At 38.5% G+C, this 13,403-nt stretch overlaps 1 protein-coding gene across 13 annotated transcripts in view; it reads right to left on the bottom strand.

Annotated features, from left to right (window-relative positions):
* The window catches only part of DOCK10 (dedicator of cytokinesis 10), a 279,856-nt gene that overhangs the window by 114,041 nt on the left and 152,412 nt on the right, over positions 1-13,403 (bottom strand). For all 13 annotated transcript variants that reach the window (XM_030833224.2, XM_030833310.2, XM_060301780.1 and 10 more), the window contains exon 4: positions 8,455-8,537. In XM_030833224.2, coding sequence (XP_030689084.2) covers positions 8,455-8,537 — 83 coding nt within the window. The remainder of the gene's footprint in view (positions 1-8,454; positions 8,538-13,403) is intronic.

Genomic DNA, 13,403 nt, shown 5'->3' with positions numbered 1-13,403 from the left:
TCAATAAATACTTGTTAATTAATGTGTATGAATTTACTTGCATGGGTATGTGTTAGTCCAAATTTCAAAAACATATTAATATATAATACAACCTTCCTCATCCATGATTTATTTGCAAGCTCAAAAATATATACCAAGATAACAAAGATTTTGTACTGAAGTCTAAATATGTACTAAGTAGCATATTGCTTTTTATTCAAACGTATATGTGTATAATCAGACTTTTGGACACAAATACTGGGAATCCACATCTAGTCTAATCTTGTTATTTTGCTGAGAAGAAAACGAAGTCCATAACAGTTACTCACATAAACACATAGTGAAAGAGATGGGGTCAGAAGCCTTATCTCTGAAACGATACTTCCTGTATCAAGGACAGATTAGTCCAAACCATCTTTAATAAGCATGTTAAGTATGACTGCAGCCATTTTTCTCTTGCAAAGGATCCTGGTGTACCTGTAGTTCTTTCACCTTCTTGCAGAACCTTAGAGATACTCAAGTTTGGGCCAACTGCCACTGATGTTAACTTGTTCTGCCTCTTTTGGTTAGGGTCAACCTTATATGAAGGCAGAACAGGTAACAGACCACACTGTTATTTTGGGACCACTGGGAAATTCTCCCCATCCCACCAAAAATACTCCTCTTCTCCTTAACAACATCTTGACACTCCTTGAACCGAAGCAGTTCCTTTTGCCTTTTCATTTGATGGGCAAAATAAAGCACGTAAACACAACCCTTTCCTCAACACTTGCTCCTTCCAGAGGTGACACACTGCCTGAGATTCAGACGCAGGTTCAAAGGGCTTATTTCAGAGCAATTATTCAAAGTAATTTGTCTGCAGAGGAGGAGACATGAGTGTTCCAGGATTCTTAAAATGATGGCAGGGCAGTAAAGGCACTATTAAGGAAACACCCCAAGTGAAAGATAAAGGGATGAGTAGGGAAAACTGAGGATGAGGCAGCAAAGACAAACTTGAGCTGGAAGGTCAATGTTTGGCTCCGGGGTGGACCTAAATTATATGCTAGTCCTTTCCTGCCCGTCTCCCTTTGACCTTGAGGCAGTTCTATTCATTTCTGAATTCTTTACTCTGTCCTCTTTTGCCAGCATGGTTCATCCTTTCTTTTCTTTCTTACCAAAGAATAATTTTATAGGCATTTGTTCTTGATAATTGTGGCTTGCAATAGAGGCCATGATCCACAGTCCAACTCTCATTTCTGCAAAGATAGTTATAAAAGTGTAAAGAAAGGAGAGAAGGAACAGCCTTTCAAACTAGCAATGAAATAACGAACAATTAAGGAAACAAAATAGGGTTTTCATGAATCTCAGTGTATAAGGTTAAATACTTGTGAGGGTTTTTCCACAAATCTCCCATCAGAGAATTGAAAATAACAACTGAGATAGCCTATAAATGATAGCCAAAGTTTCACAAAAGTCCATGATTTTAAAGTGACTTATGCACAACTCAGCTGAAAATGCTGTATTGACAGGAGAACGGCTCAACAAACTATGGTAGATCCACACACAAAAGGAATGTTACTCAGAAGGGGAAAGGAGCTACTGACACGTGCAACAACATGGATATCACTCAGAACATCATGCTGAGTCAAAGAAGTCAGAAACACAGGAATACCTATAGCATGATTCCAAAAAAATAAAGTTCTAGAATATAAAGTTCTAGAATACGTAATAGCAATCTGTGGTGAAGAAAATCAGAACAGTGGTTGTCTCTGGGGAGAGAGGGAAGTAGGGGTGAGGACTGACAAGGAAGGGGTAGCTATGAACTCTTTGAAGGTGATGATAACGTCCCTTATGTCAGTAGGGGTTTCAGGTGCACAGGTGTATTCATAGTCAAAGTCATCCAGTGGTTCACTTACAACTTGTGTCTCACCTCCTAAAGTTTCCCTCAAAAGAAAAAAAAAGTAAACTGTAAACATATATGTTTCTAGTTAATGGTATGCATTCTAAAGTGTTCAGAAAGGCAGCAGACAGTGTGTTGGTACTTTAAACTCACTTTGAAATGATCAAAATATAAGATGGACTGGTGGATGGCAAGAGGGATGGGTGGATGGATGCAAAATGTCATTAAATACATCCAGCAAAATGTAAAAGATACATTCTAGATGGTGAGAATATGGGTGTTCATTGTATAAGTTTTCCAACATTTTTTGTATGTTTGAAAATTTGCATAGTAAAATACGGGGGGGATTTTTTTAAAGGTGTTGAAGAAAAATGATGTTTCCTGAATTTTTTTTAATACTAAGCAAAATTTTAAGAAATTGTGCAAAAATATATATAACTATTCTCAAAGAAAATAGTGAGTATGAATTTCTCAAGAACTTTCCCCTGGTATGTTTGAAGGACAGATGATTTTGAAAAGAGAGAAGGCGGCTTCATACAAATACTAAAAAATTTTTTTTTAATTTCCCAAATGTTACGATATTACAATTTGTGAGGTCTCCACACTCTTGCATAAAACCAAACTTTAAGTTTTCCTTTCCAGTTCACTTAAGTATTATGACTCAAAAATAAATCATAAGATATGACAGATAAAACCAATGAGGTCACTAGCAAAACTCAACCAACTACATTAATCCTTAGTTATATTCATGCAGACCTTATTGTTCATTAAGAAAAATGTGCAGACCAGGGAGTGTCAATATAGGTCTATCTAGGGGTGTGGGATGGGTGAATGTGCATGTTTTTTCATTGCTGGCTTTTCTTAAATCTGTTTGCTTGATCAAATTCACTGTGAGTTGAGAGCTGTGTTAATTCTTGGAGGCTATTCCTCCTCGTCACTAAATGATCCAGTTTCTAGATAGTACCTGTCACATAGAAGACCTGCAATAATGACAACCACGTATCGGAAGATAAATCCCCAAGCTGAGTAAGCTCGCCTTCTAAGGGAGGAGAAAGTCGGTAATTAAGCATAAATAAACAAGGTAATTTCCCTGGATGAAAATGGTTGGGAAGAAAATTAAAGAGGAGAAAAGAGTGATCCAGGTAGGGGTGGCAGAAGCCAGGTTTAGAAGGGGTGGTCACAGATGGCCATTTTGGTTGAAAATGAGAAGAAGCCAGCCATGTGATGATCTGGGGGAAGATCATTCTGGCACAGGGAATGGCGAGCAAAGGTTTTGAGGAAGGATCAGGCTTGCAGCATCCAAGAGTGGACCGCTGGTGGGGCTGGAGCACAGTGAGGGAGGGAGAGAGACAGGAGGGGAGGTCAGCCTTGTAAGAAAATGCCCTGCAGCACACTTGGCGGAGGGTTTAGACATGGGTGCTACTGAGAGCTCTTCTTTCCCGTCCCTCTTCCCACTGACCCACAGGGCACGGCCTCCTTGTCCTTAAGTAACCATCATCACTACTCAGTCTCATATCTGCAGGGCCATTAAGCATGACCTTTCTCTCTTCTGGATGTCACTAAAAGATAAGCACCTCTGGCTGTTGAAGGTAAAATTCTTCCCCCAAGACCGCTGTGGGTCTCTAAGGGCCTTTGGGCTCCAGAGACAGAGGGCTCAGCAGGGGCCTCACCTTCCGGTGATTGGACCCAACGTTAGTTGTCATTTCTGGTCAGTCTTATTTCTCATTTCTATACCCAAATTACCTCCTATACCTCATATAAGGAGTGTGGAGATGCCTGACTGGAGTGAGGTTGGGGGCAAGTTACTAACCCTCTCGATGCTCTGCATTCCTTTATACAACAGGGAAAACAGTTCCTACTCCGTGGGGTCATGCGTGTTAAATGAGATAATGTACATATGGCACCCAGCACATTCTGGCTCACTGTCGACACTCAAGAAGTCTTCTTTTATTTTAAAAAAAATTGGTTCCAAGTCAGCCCAACTATACAGGTTCCATTTTTTTTTTCTTTTTTTTTTTTCTTTGCGGTACGCGGGCCTCTCACCGCTGCGGCCTCTCCCGTTGCGGAGCACAGGCTCCGGACGTGCAGTCTCAGCGGCCATGGCTCACTGGCCCAGCCGCTCCGCGGCATGTGGGGTCTTCCCGGACCGGGGCACGAACCCGCGCCCCTGCATCGGCAGGCGGACTCTCAATCACTGCACCACCAGGGAAGCCCTATAGGTTCCATTTTAATTGATCTTCTATCCATCACAAAATATACTCTATGAAATTTTCTTTATATCCACCCAGCTGTGGTAAAACTTTTTTAAGTATGTCATTTATCTCTGTATTTTAGCCTGCAGATTAATGAAAACTGTGGCATCATATTTTTTTGCTTGTTTCACATTTTTTAAATTGAGGTATAATTGACAGATGACATTGTGCTAGTTTTAGGTGTACAAAATAATGATTCTGTATTTGTATATACTGTGAAATAATCACCACAATAAGTCTAGTTGACATCGTTACCATGCATAGCTACGAAGAATTTTTTTGTGTGTGATGAGGACTTTTAAGATCTACTCTCTTGGCAACTTTCAAATATTCGATACAGTATTGTTAACTCTAGTCACCAAGCTGTACGTTCCATTACCATTGACTTATTTATTTTATAACTGGACGTTTGTACCTTTTTGATCCCCTTCACCTCACCTCTGACAACTAATCAGTCTGTTCTCTGTATCTGTGAGCTTGCTATTTTTTTTTTCTGGTTTTGTTTTTAAATTCCACATATGAGTGAGATCATACGGCTTTTGTCTTTCTCTGACTTATTTCACTCAGCACAGTGCCCTTCAGGTCCACGCATGTCATCAAAAGTGGCAAGATTTCATTCTTTTTTATCACCGAATAGTATTCCATTGTGTATATATGCCACATTTTCATCCATCAGTGGACACTTAAGTTGTTTCTGTATCTTGGCTAGTGTAAATAATGCTGTAATGAACATGGGGGTGTGTATATCTTTTCGAATTAGTGTTTTTGTTTTCTTCAAATAAATACCCAGAAGTGGAATTGCTGAATCATATGGTAGCTCCATTTTTAATTTTTTGAGGAATCTCCATACTGTTTTTCGTAGTGGCTACACCAGTTTACGTTCCTACCAAGAGTGCACAAGGGTTCCATTTTCTCCACATCCTTACCAACACTTGTTATCTCTGGTTGTTTTGATAATAGCCATTCTAACAGGTGTGAGGAGATAATTCATTGTGGTTTTGATTTGCATTTCCCTGGTGATTAGTGACGTTGAGCATCTTTTCATGTACCGGTTGGCCATCTGTATGTCTTCTCTGGGAAAATGTCTATTCAGATCCTCTTCCTATTTTTTAATAAGATCGTTGTTGGTTTTTTTTTTTTGCCACTGAGTTGTATGAGTTCTTTGTATATTTTATATATTAACCCCTTATCAGGTATATGATTTGCAAATATTTCTCCCATTCAGTAGGTTGCTTTTCATTTTTTTGATGATTTCCTTTGTTGTGCAGAAGCTTTTTAATTTGATGTAGTCTCATTTGTTTATTTTTGCTTTTGTTGCCTTTGCTTTTGGAGTCAGATCCAAAAACATCATTGCCAAAACCAATGTCAAGGAGTTTATTGCCTATGTTTTTACCCAGGAGTTTTATGGCTTCTGGTCTTATACTCAAGTAGTAAATCCATTTTTAGTTAATTTCATGTATGGTGAAAGATAGTAGTCTAGTTTCATTCTTTTACTTGTTGCTGTCAGCTTTCCCAATGTTTATTGAAGAGACTATCCTTTCCCCATTGTATATTCTTGGCTGCTTTGACATCATACTTTTTTTTATGACATTCTTGTTTCCTAGGAACACCAATTTCAGTGCCAATTTTTATTTCTAATGTGTGAAGTCTTTACATTTTACATTCTAGCCTGAAATAAAGTCTCTCTCCAATATCTTCCTATGAACAGACACTAAAAACATGAGGTTCTTAAGAGTGGATAATAGCACAATTTTAAATTTAAAGACTAAAAATGAGGGAGATGAACACATATCATTTTTCACTTCCCCATAATTCCAAGTTTTTATTTTAAAGCCTCAGCAATCCATAAAAAGAAATGATCAGCTTAAATTGGTAGCAGACATAGGAGAATTCTTCTAATCCAGGAGGCATGAAAATGATTTACTTCTAATAGTCTCAGAAGGCCCAAGTAAATTATGTTCCCACTACTGACCTAAATATGTGTAGTCTTTAGTGGGAAGTGCTTAGCTTTGTAAAATCATTTAAAAAATAGTTTTACTATTCAATGTTACAGTCTTCATTCGTTCAGGGGATACATGAGGATTATTCTAGAACTTCTGATTTTCATTTTGAACATACCATATAGAGTTCATTACAGTTTCTCACTTAGCGGCAGTCTTATGCTTCCCTTTCTTGGTAGCAACTTCCACATCCTTTAGTTAAAGTCAGGGAAATTTTCAGCAATATTTTGGTTACTTTTGCATTTCTTCTCATGAGATTCCTTCTCGTGCTTTACAAGAATTCCAATTCAACAATGATATCCAGACCCTGTTCTGACTGGAGGTGCCTTCTTTATTGTTTTCACAGAGGAAGAATATAGTGCATGTGAATTTTTAAATTAATTTATTTTTCTTTATGGCATCATGAATACAAGAAAAGATGAACAGTGTTTGGGGAAAAAGCCATTAAAGATTTCAATAGACCTAAGGACAGCAGGAAGGCATTTATGCCAAATGGCAGCTGAACATCTCTTTCTACACTCTCTCCCTTTATATGCAGTCTTCCAAGTGCTTGGACATGGCTTACAAGTTGTAACCACTTCTCAGTACTATTTTCAGAAAGAAGAAGTCTCGATGTTAAAAAATGCTTTGCTTTTCAATTGCAGCTACAAAAGGTGTACGACTAAGGCCCAGACATACTGAATGTAATAATTATTCTTGAAGGCCTAGGGTGTGATGAGACCTTCCCAACATGAAGTTTAAGGAAGTTATCTTTTAGGAGTGACCAGAATCTAAAGGAATGTTCAGATATTTGGTGAAAGTTAACAGCCACTGTTTTGAATAAAGACTTGCTGTTTTAGAGGAACATTGCTTTGCTCTTCACAGTAACACTACTCCAAAAGAAATGGCCTGCTTCTCTTTTTTTTTTTTTCTGTTTTTTAATTCTCACTGCTACAATCCCATTCTCCATAGAGAAGAGGAGGTAATTTCTTAAAGAGGTAAACCAGATCATGTCACACTCCAGGTTACAAATTTCTAGTCTTCTGTTGCAATGAGAATAAAATCCAGCTCCTTTTCAGGACCCACGAGGTCCCCTGCCTAGTTCCATGGTTTCACCAACCCTTAGGTCCGGTCTCAGAATGACCACTCTGGTTCCCACCTCATGGCCTTTGCCCCTGCTGTTTCCTCTGGGAACCCTTTTCTGGAGATTGCAGTGCTGGTAGCTACGGTTCCTTCAGATCTGAGCCCAAATGTCACCTTCCCAGAGCTACTCCATAACACCCCCTCCACTTCAAATTCTGCCTCCAGGAGTTGAGAACAGCACTTCCAAGTATCCCAGTCTGGAAAAGATGTTTCTCGGGGCACGGAAAATCTTAGAAAGTGGTGCCCAAATCTAAACCATGTGTCCATTAAAAAGTTAGATGCAATGTGTATGACCTCAAAGTTTCACTTGAGGGAAGTGTTAATAAAAAATTAACTTTTGACTGTCTTAAGTGTTTTTTCTGGGTGATGCACATCATTTTAGTTTGATGAACCAGTGTGTTGGGAGATTCCAGTTCTTTGCAGTTCTTTGAATTTAAGCAGCTCCAAGCCCACCCAGGATTATTATATTTTAAAATTTGTTCCTCTCTCAGTTTACTTATCCAATAAGTAATTATTGCACACCTACTATGTGCCAGGCATTCTCCTAGGCCTGCAGGGGATTCTGTGAGGAAGAGTCCCTGCCCTTTGCGGGGGGGGGGGGGCGTTAACTTTGGTAGGAGACACAGACACAGAATAAATGACTACCCTAGGTCAGGTAGTTGGTTAGGTGAGCAAATTCTTTATAGAGGTGACATCTGGGCAGTTGCAGAACAATATCACCTTTTCCTAAAGACTTTATTTCCCCATAATCCGGAAAATAGTAGGTGTTTGTTTTTCCTTTTTGCTGTTCTTAGACATTTATCATTCCTGTGGAGGTTGTTTACTTTCGTGCCCTTTGATATCCCAGAGTGAAAATACATGAAACCAATGGCAAATCTGAATGCTATATACAGAACATTGTCAGAAAAAATTTCTGGTCCAAATTTTACTTTTTAAATTCTCTTGTATCTGCTATTGAAAAGACAGCTCACAAAAGAATGACATGGTACTTTCAAACTTTGTTCAAAACCTAAATGAGTATATGTGTCTCTCATCCCAATTCTGTGAGGTTACAAGCAATACATTGTTGAACAAAATGTTCCATCGTGACTTTTACTTTTAAATTTTGTAAAACATACCTTGATACTAGATTAATGTAGATGTATTCAAGAACAGTGGCAGAACTTAGGGAACATAGCTTATATATGGAAAAACCCAAGAAGTAATCATAACAGGTTCTTACCGAGGTAACTGTCGAATGTCTCCAGAATACTGTTCGTATTTGTAGTTTACCACATACCACTGGGAACTGTAAAATTTACAAGCCTGAAAGGAAAACAATGGCAATTAAAAATGATCATTCAAAGAGCAGCTGTCCTGATAAAGAAGCACAGTGCATTCAGTGCTCGTAATCTCTGGGTTAATGTTAAGGTAGCTATGTTAGCAATTTTAAGGTAGAGAAGGGGCTTGAGCATTATAATCATTTCATTTTCCAGTGAAAGGAAAATCTAACCTTTCCCAGACTCTTAGAGGAGGAACTGTTTAACATATTTATTCTATTTTTCTCCATTAAGGAAAGCCTAATTTAATCATCCTCTGAATCATAACCGGATATGTCACTAACCTCAAGTATCATCATTTTTCAGCTTTCCTTGGAAAGCCTTCCTTTATGTAACAGTTCTTAGCAGTGAAATATGTTATTATTTATATGCTATCCTTTCATCATAATTTTAGCCCATTTCTTCTTATTCCTGCATCAGTAACCTATCCTTTTCCTCTTTATATCAACCCTGCTGTCAGCTTGAAATGAGTTTTCTAGTTTTACCTCATTGCCTCCTGAGCCTAACCTTCTCCCTGATTATTCATCAACTTTATAAATATATGTGAATAAAAGATGACCAAAAAACTTTTAAAAAACAATGTTAATAGCACAAAAGAATTATCTTAGAGCGGTTCATGATGGCTGAGTTTACAGTAGTTACTCACAGCAAATATTTCCCAAACACCGACCCTGTGCCTGTCACAGTACTGACCACAGAGTGGTAATAGGGATTTCACTAGATGGCTTTTAAGATTCCTTTAGATTCTAAAATTACATAAATCTGGGGATTAAACAGCAACACCAGGATGATAAGGAGACTCTGTCCTCTAGCATTAGTGGGAAAAAATGAGGAGTAATAAACTTACTGCAAAGTGAGAGATAAGACCTCTGATTGTCTTTGTAACCAAGAAGGGGACAGCAAATGAGAGCTCTTCAGGAGAGTCATTACTCAAGGTGTGGAAGGGTTAGAGCAAAGAAAGCACGGGCACTGTCTTTGCAGAAACAGAAAGTGGGAAGGAGTGGCTCACAGCGGGGTGTAGAAAGATGGGTGGAGAACATAGGGTGCAGGCACCTGGCTCAAGAGGCACAGGAAAGGCAGGGAGAAGGGTTAGGGGTCCTTAGCCGCACTGGATTTCTCTAGCCTTGAACTTCCTCAGCACCACAGCTTTATCTGTTCAGGGAAACACCCCGACACAAATGGGGACTGAGGGCAAACAATGCATGAGACTAGGACAAAGATAGGAGTGGGGGGATGGCGGCAGGGGGACAGGAGAAAAGAAGAGATTAAAAACAGAACAGCAACAAGACAAATGGATGTGGATAACAGTCAAAGAGGATTCAGGGGATGTGTACTGACTTTGGATGGAGAGGAGGAATGTGAACAAAACTTAATGTTTAGCTAAAATTAAATTTCTTAACTTGCCAATGCCTGAGCCAACTGTGCAAACCACACGTTTCTGGAAATAAAAGGAAGACTGGACCTTGATATGCTCCCTGGCTAAAAAGTTCCATCTTCATTTTCGATAAAGATGCCGGGAATTCAGGCAAGGATCACAAAGGTCCACAGCATCGCAACCCAAGAGGGCAAAACGTTCGTGATCACGGCTCTTTCCCACCCTCCCTCACTTTCCTTTCTCTACACTTTCCTGCAGTTCTCAAACGATACACAATGGAAAACAAAAAGCATAAAACCCACCCCTTTTCTGCATTCCCTTTCAATCTTTTTTTTTTTCCTAGTGCGTAGTTTTACCTAGTTCTCCTCTAAGTATATATTTGAATTGGAATATTGTTTTTATTCACTTAAAGGCATATTCTAAAGATTTTTTAACTTTTGCTTTCTAAATTTTATGACCACTTTAAATAAGTAGAATAAAGTCTCATACCCTAATTTACCAACCAGGTCTCGTAGTTTTGGAAACCATCCATTCATTAATTTGGTCAATAAACATTATTGAACCCATACTGTGTGCCCGGCGTTTTTCCAGGTGATGCAAATACATCGGTGAACAAGGGACACAAATTCATGCCCTCTTGAAAAGTGTGCCCCTGTGAAGAGCTGGTCAACAAACACAAAAATAAGTAAATTGTGTAACGTATCAAGAAATGCTAAGTGTCATGTGAAAAATAAAGCAGAAGAAGGGGGATGGATAGAGTTGGGGAAGGAGGGACAATTTAAATAGAATGGTTAGGGTAAGTCTTACAAAGAAGGTGACATTTGAGCAAAGACTTATAGAAGAGGACAGAGTGAGCAGTTACTATGGCTACTGCAAATTTTGTGCCATTGTAGAAAAAGATGCTGCAGAGTGTTTCTTCATGAATTTGGTCCTCCCATTTTCCCCCAAGTTTGACCCATTTTGGATCATTTTCTTAGGATAGAGTACTCAAAGTATTTTAAAGATTCTTGATAAAAAACTGCCAAACCAACGTATATTCTTTACAAAAAAAACGCGAACAGAGGGTACCGCACTGAACCAGGAGCTACAGGGCTTTATTCTTGGTCTGGGACTAGTACTGAATTCCAACATGATTTTGGTCAAATCATTTTATTTATTAGGATCTCTGATTTAGCAACTGAACACTCAGTATATTAGACTGGATTAGAAATTTCTCTCTCATAATATCTATGGCTACACTTCCTAATCTGGAGGTTTCGATGGGACAAATGTGCATTGTCTTATTGCCCTGTCTTGCTAGGGATAGTAGCTATGTGTAACCGCGATAAACATTCATGCATATTACACACACTGTTCACGAGATGCCACAGGCTTCACCAAACCTGAGATATGTTAATCCTGAATTGCACTGACCAGAAATGAAGGTGGTTATTTCTTATAATAGTGCAGCCTAGTAAAGAACTACCTCTTTTTTGTTTTGGCAGTGGCAAATGCCTGCCAGATGCTGTTCTAGTAGGTGCTTTACATATAATCTCAGTAAGCACTCCATGAGATTTTATATTCCCATTTTATAGATCACAGAGGCAAGGAGAGGCTCAGATTTTTGCCCAAGATCCCACATGTGATAGAAGTAGGATTTCAAACTGGATTTGTCTGACTCAAAAAGTCTATTCAACTAATTTATGAGTTGTTTGATATTTGCAGACTTTGAAGCCTTAAAAAAAAAAAAATCACATCTGGACCACCATTCCAGAGGTTTTCTATGGTGTTTCTGTTTCTGTCTTGGAGTCAGGCAAACCTGGTTTTGAATTTTGGTATTAACTGTGAGGTCTCAATTAAGCGATTTAATATCTATTTCTTTATCTGTCTAAATAATACCACCTTCATTAGGATCGATTCCTATAAAGCACCTAACAGAGGGTAAGTAATTAACAAATACTTGTTTTTAAAAAATCGGTTTTCTCAGCAAGTTTGACTCAATCTATAAATCACATTCATGATAGTTGATAATAACAACTTGTTTTTCTTGATTTATTCAAGTATAGTTTTGGAGAGCTATCTTAGCTCTGATGATCACAGTGTTCTGTTTTAATCAAATTCCTTCTGAATTTATTTGTTAGGTTTCTTGTATCTGGTGGTAGGTAGATGAGGATTAGGGTTGGACTAGATGACCCTTAAGAATCCTTGTAAATCTGTGATTTTTCCGATTCTGAGAAAGCCAGTGCATTTTACAAACACATAAACATTTCTCCTACATAGTTAGGCATTTTGGAAATGTTACGCATAGAAAATTATTCGCCATTCTTTGTTCCAGCCCACACACTCGCTCTAAGAAGATCATTAAGATCTATTATAATTATGACTACAATTCCTCTTTGTCCAAAAACTAAGCTGAAATGACCTGTTGCAAATTCAAAGTCACAGGCTACAACTCTGCTTGTTTTAGTAAGGCAATGGCTCCATTTCCCCCCTAAAAAGTACCTATCTCACAACACTGATTTTAAATTACCCACTTCTTATCCCCTTGAGAAAGGGACACTGCCACAGTCTGCTTCAAAGATGAAGACTGAATATCCAGCAAACATTTGCTGAGCTGGTTAATTTTTCCAAACAGCAATGCCCCGGTTCACATTTTATTTGTTTATTATGTTTGCTTGTTCAGCCTTTATCTTGCCATCTCTGCCTGTTATATGTTTAGACACACAAAAAATTGAGCCAACTCAACATAGTCAAAGGCTTTTAAATCATTAGGATAGTGTTGCCCAAACTGTATTGTGTCCATGGAGCTTGCTAATTAAAATGCAGGTTCCTGGGTCCCACGGGGGGTTCACTGAATCAGAATCTCTAGAGGGGGCCTTGAAATGCATCATTCCACTGGGGTGACAGTGTGACTCTGTCCTTGTCATGCTGTCTGCCTATGAACTGAAAGCATTAGGGTCCCAGCTTCACACGGGGAACTCTAGTAACTGAGGTGACCCTCCAGCTTCCCTGTAAGTAGGCACATCCTTTTAAAAGAGCAGGGAGCATATCAACTACAGCATGGGGTTTTACTGATAGTGGAAACTCAATATATATGTGTTGAATGAATGAATCTTCTCTATTCTTTCTTTTCCTTTAGAAATAACTAAACAGGACACCTTAAAAGTTCTAAAAATCTAAATACTTTTGAAAAGATTGGGCAACTATAAAGCATACCCTAAAATACTCTAAACAAAACATATCATTTTTCCCCTTTTTCCGTCCTCTTTAGAGGATCACCAGAATCAATTCAAATCACGTCACCTACCTCAAATAGCAATTTAGGTTTGGCAATGTAATTTGTCCATCTCTTAAAAAGGCTGATTATTAGATTCTGGCTACAGAGTAACTAGCAGGTAATAGATTGCATTTTAGATGCAAAATTATTTTTCTTTCTGGCTATAGAGGTTATTTGATTACATGACTACTTTCTTGCCAGAAATATTTATGCAACCACAA

This window comes from Globicephala melas, chromosome 7 (genome assembly GCF_963455315.2).
Source record: "Globicephala melas chromosome 7, mGloMel1.2, whole genome shotgun sequence".
In the NCBI taxonomy this organism is placed as follows: Eukaryota; Metazoa; Chordata; class Mammalia; order Artiodactyla; family Delphinidae; genus Globicephala; species Globicephala melas.
The sequence above is the reverse complement of the archived record's forward strand: the minus strand, read 5'-3'. Positions and strand labels throughout refer to the sequence as shown.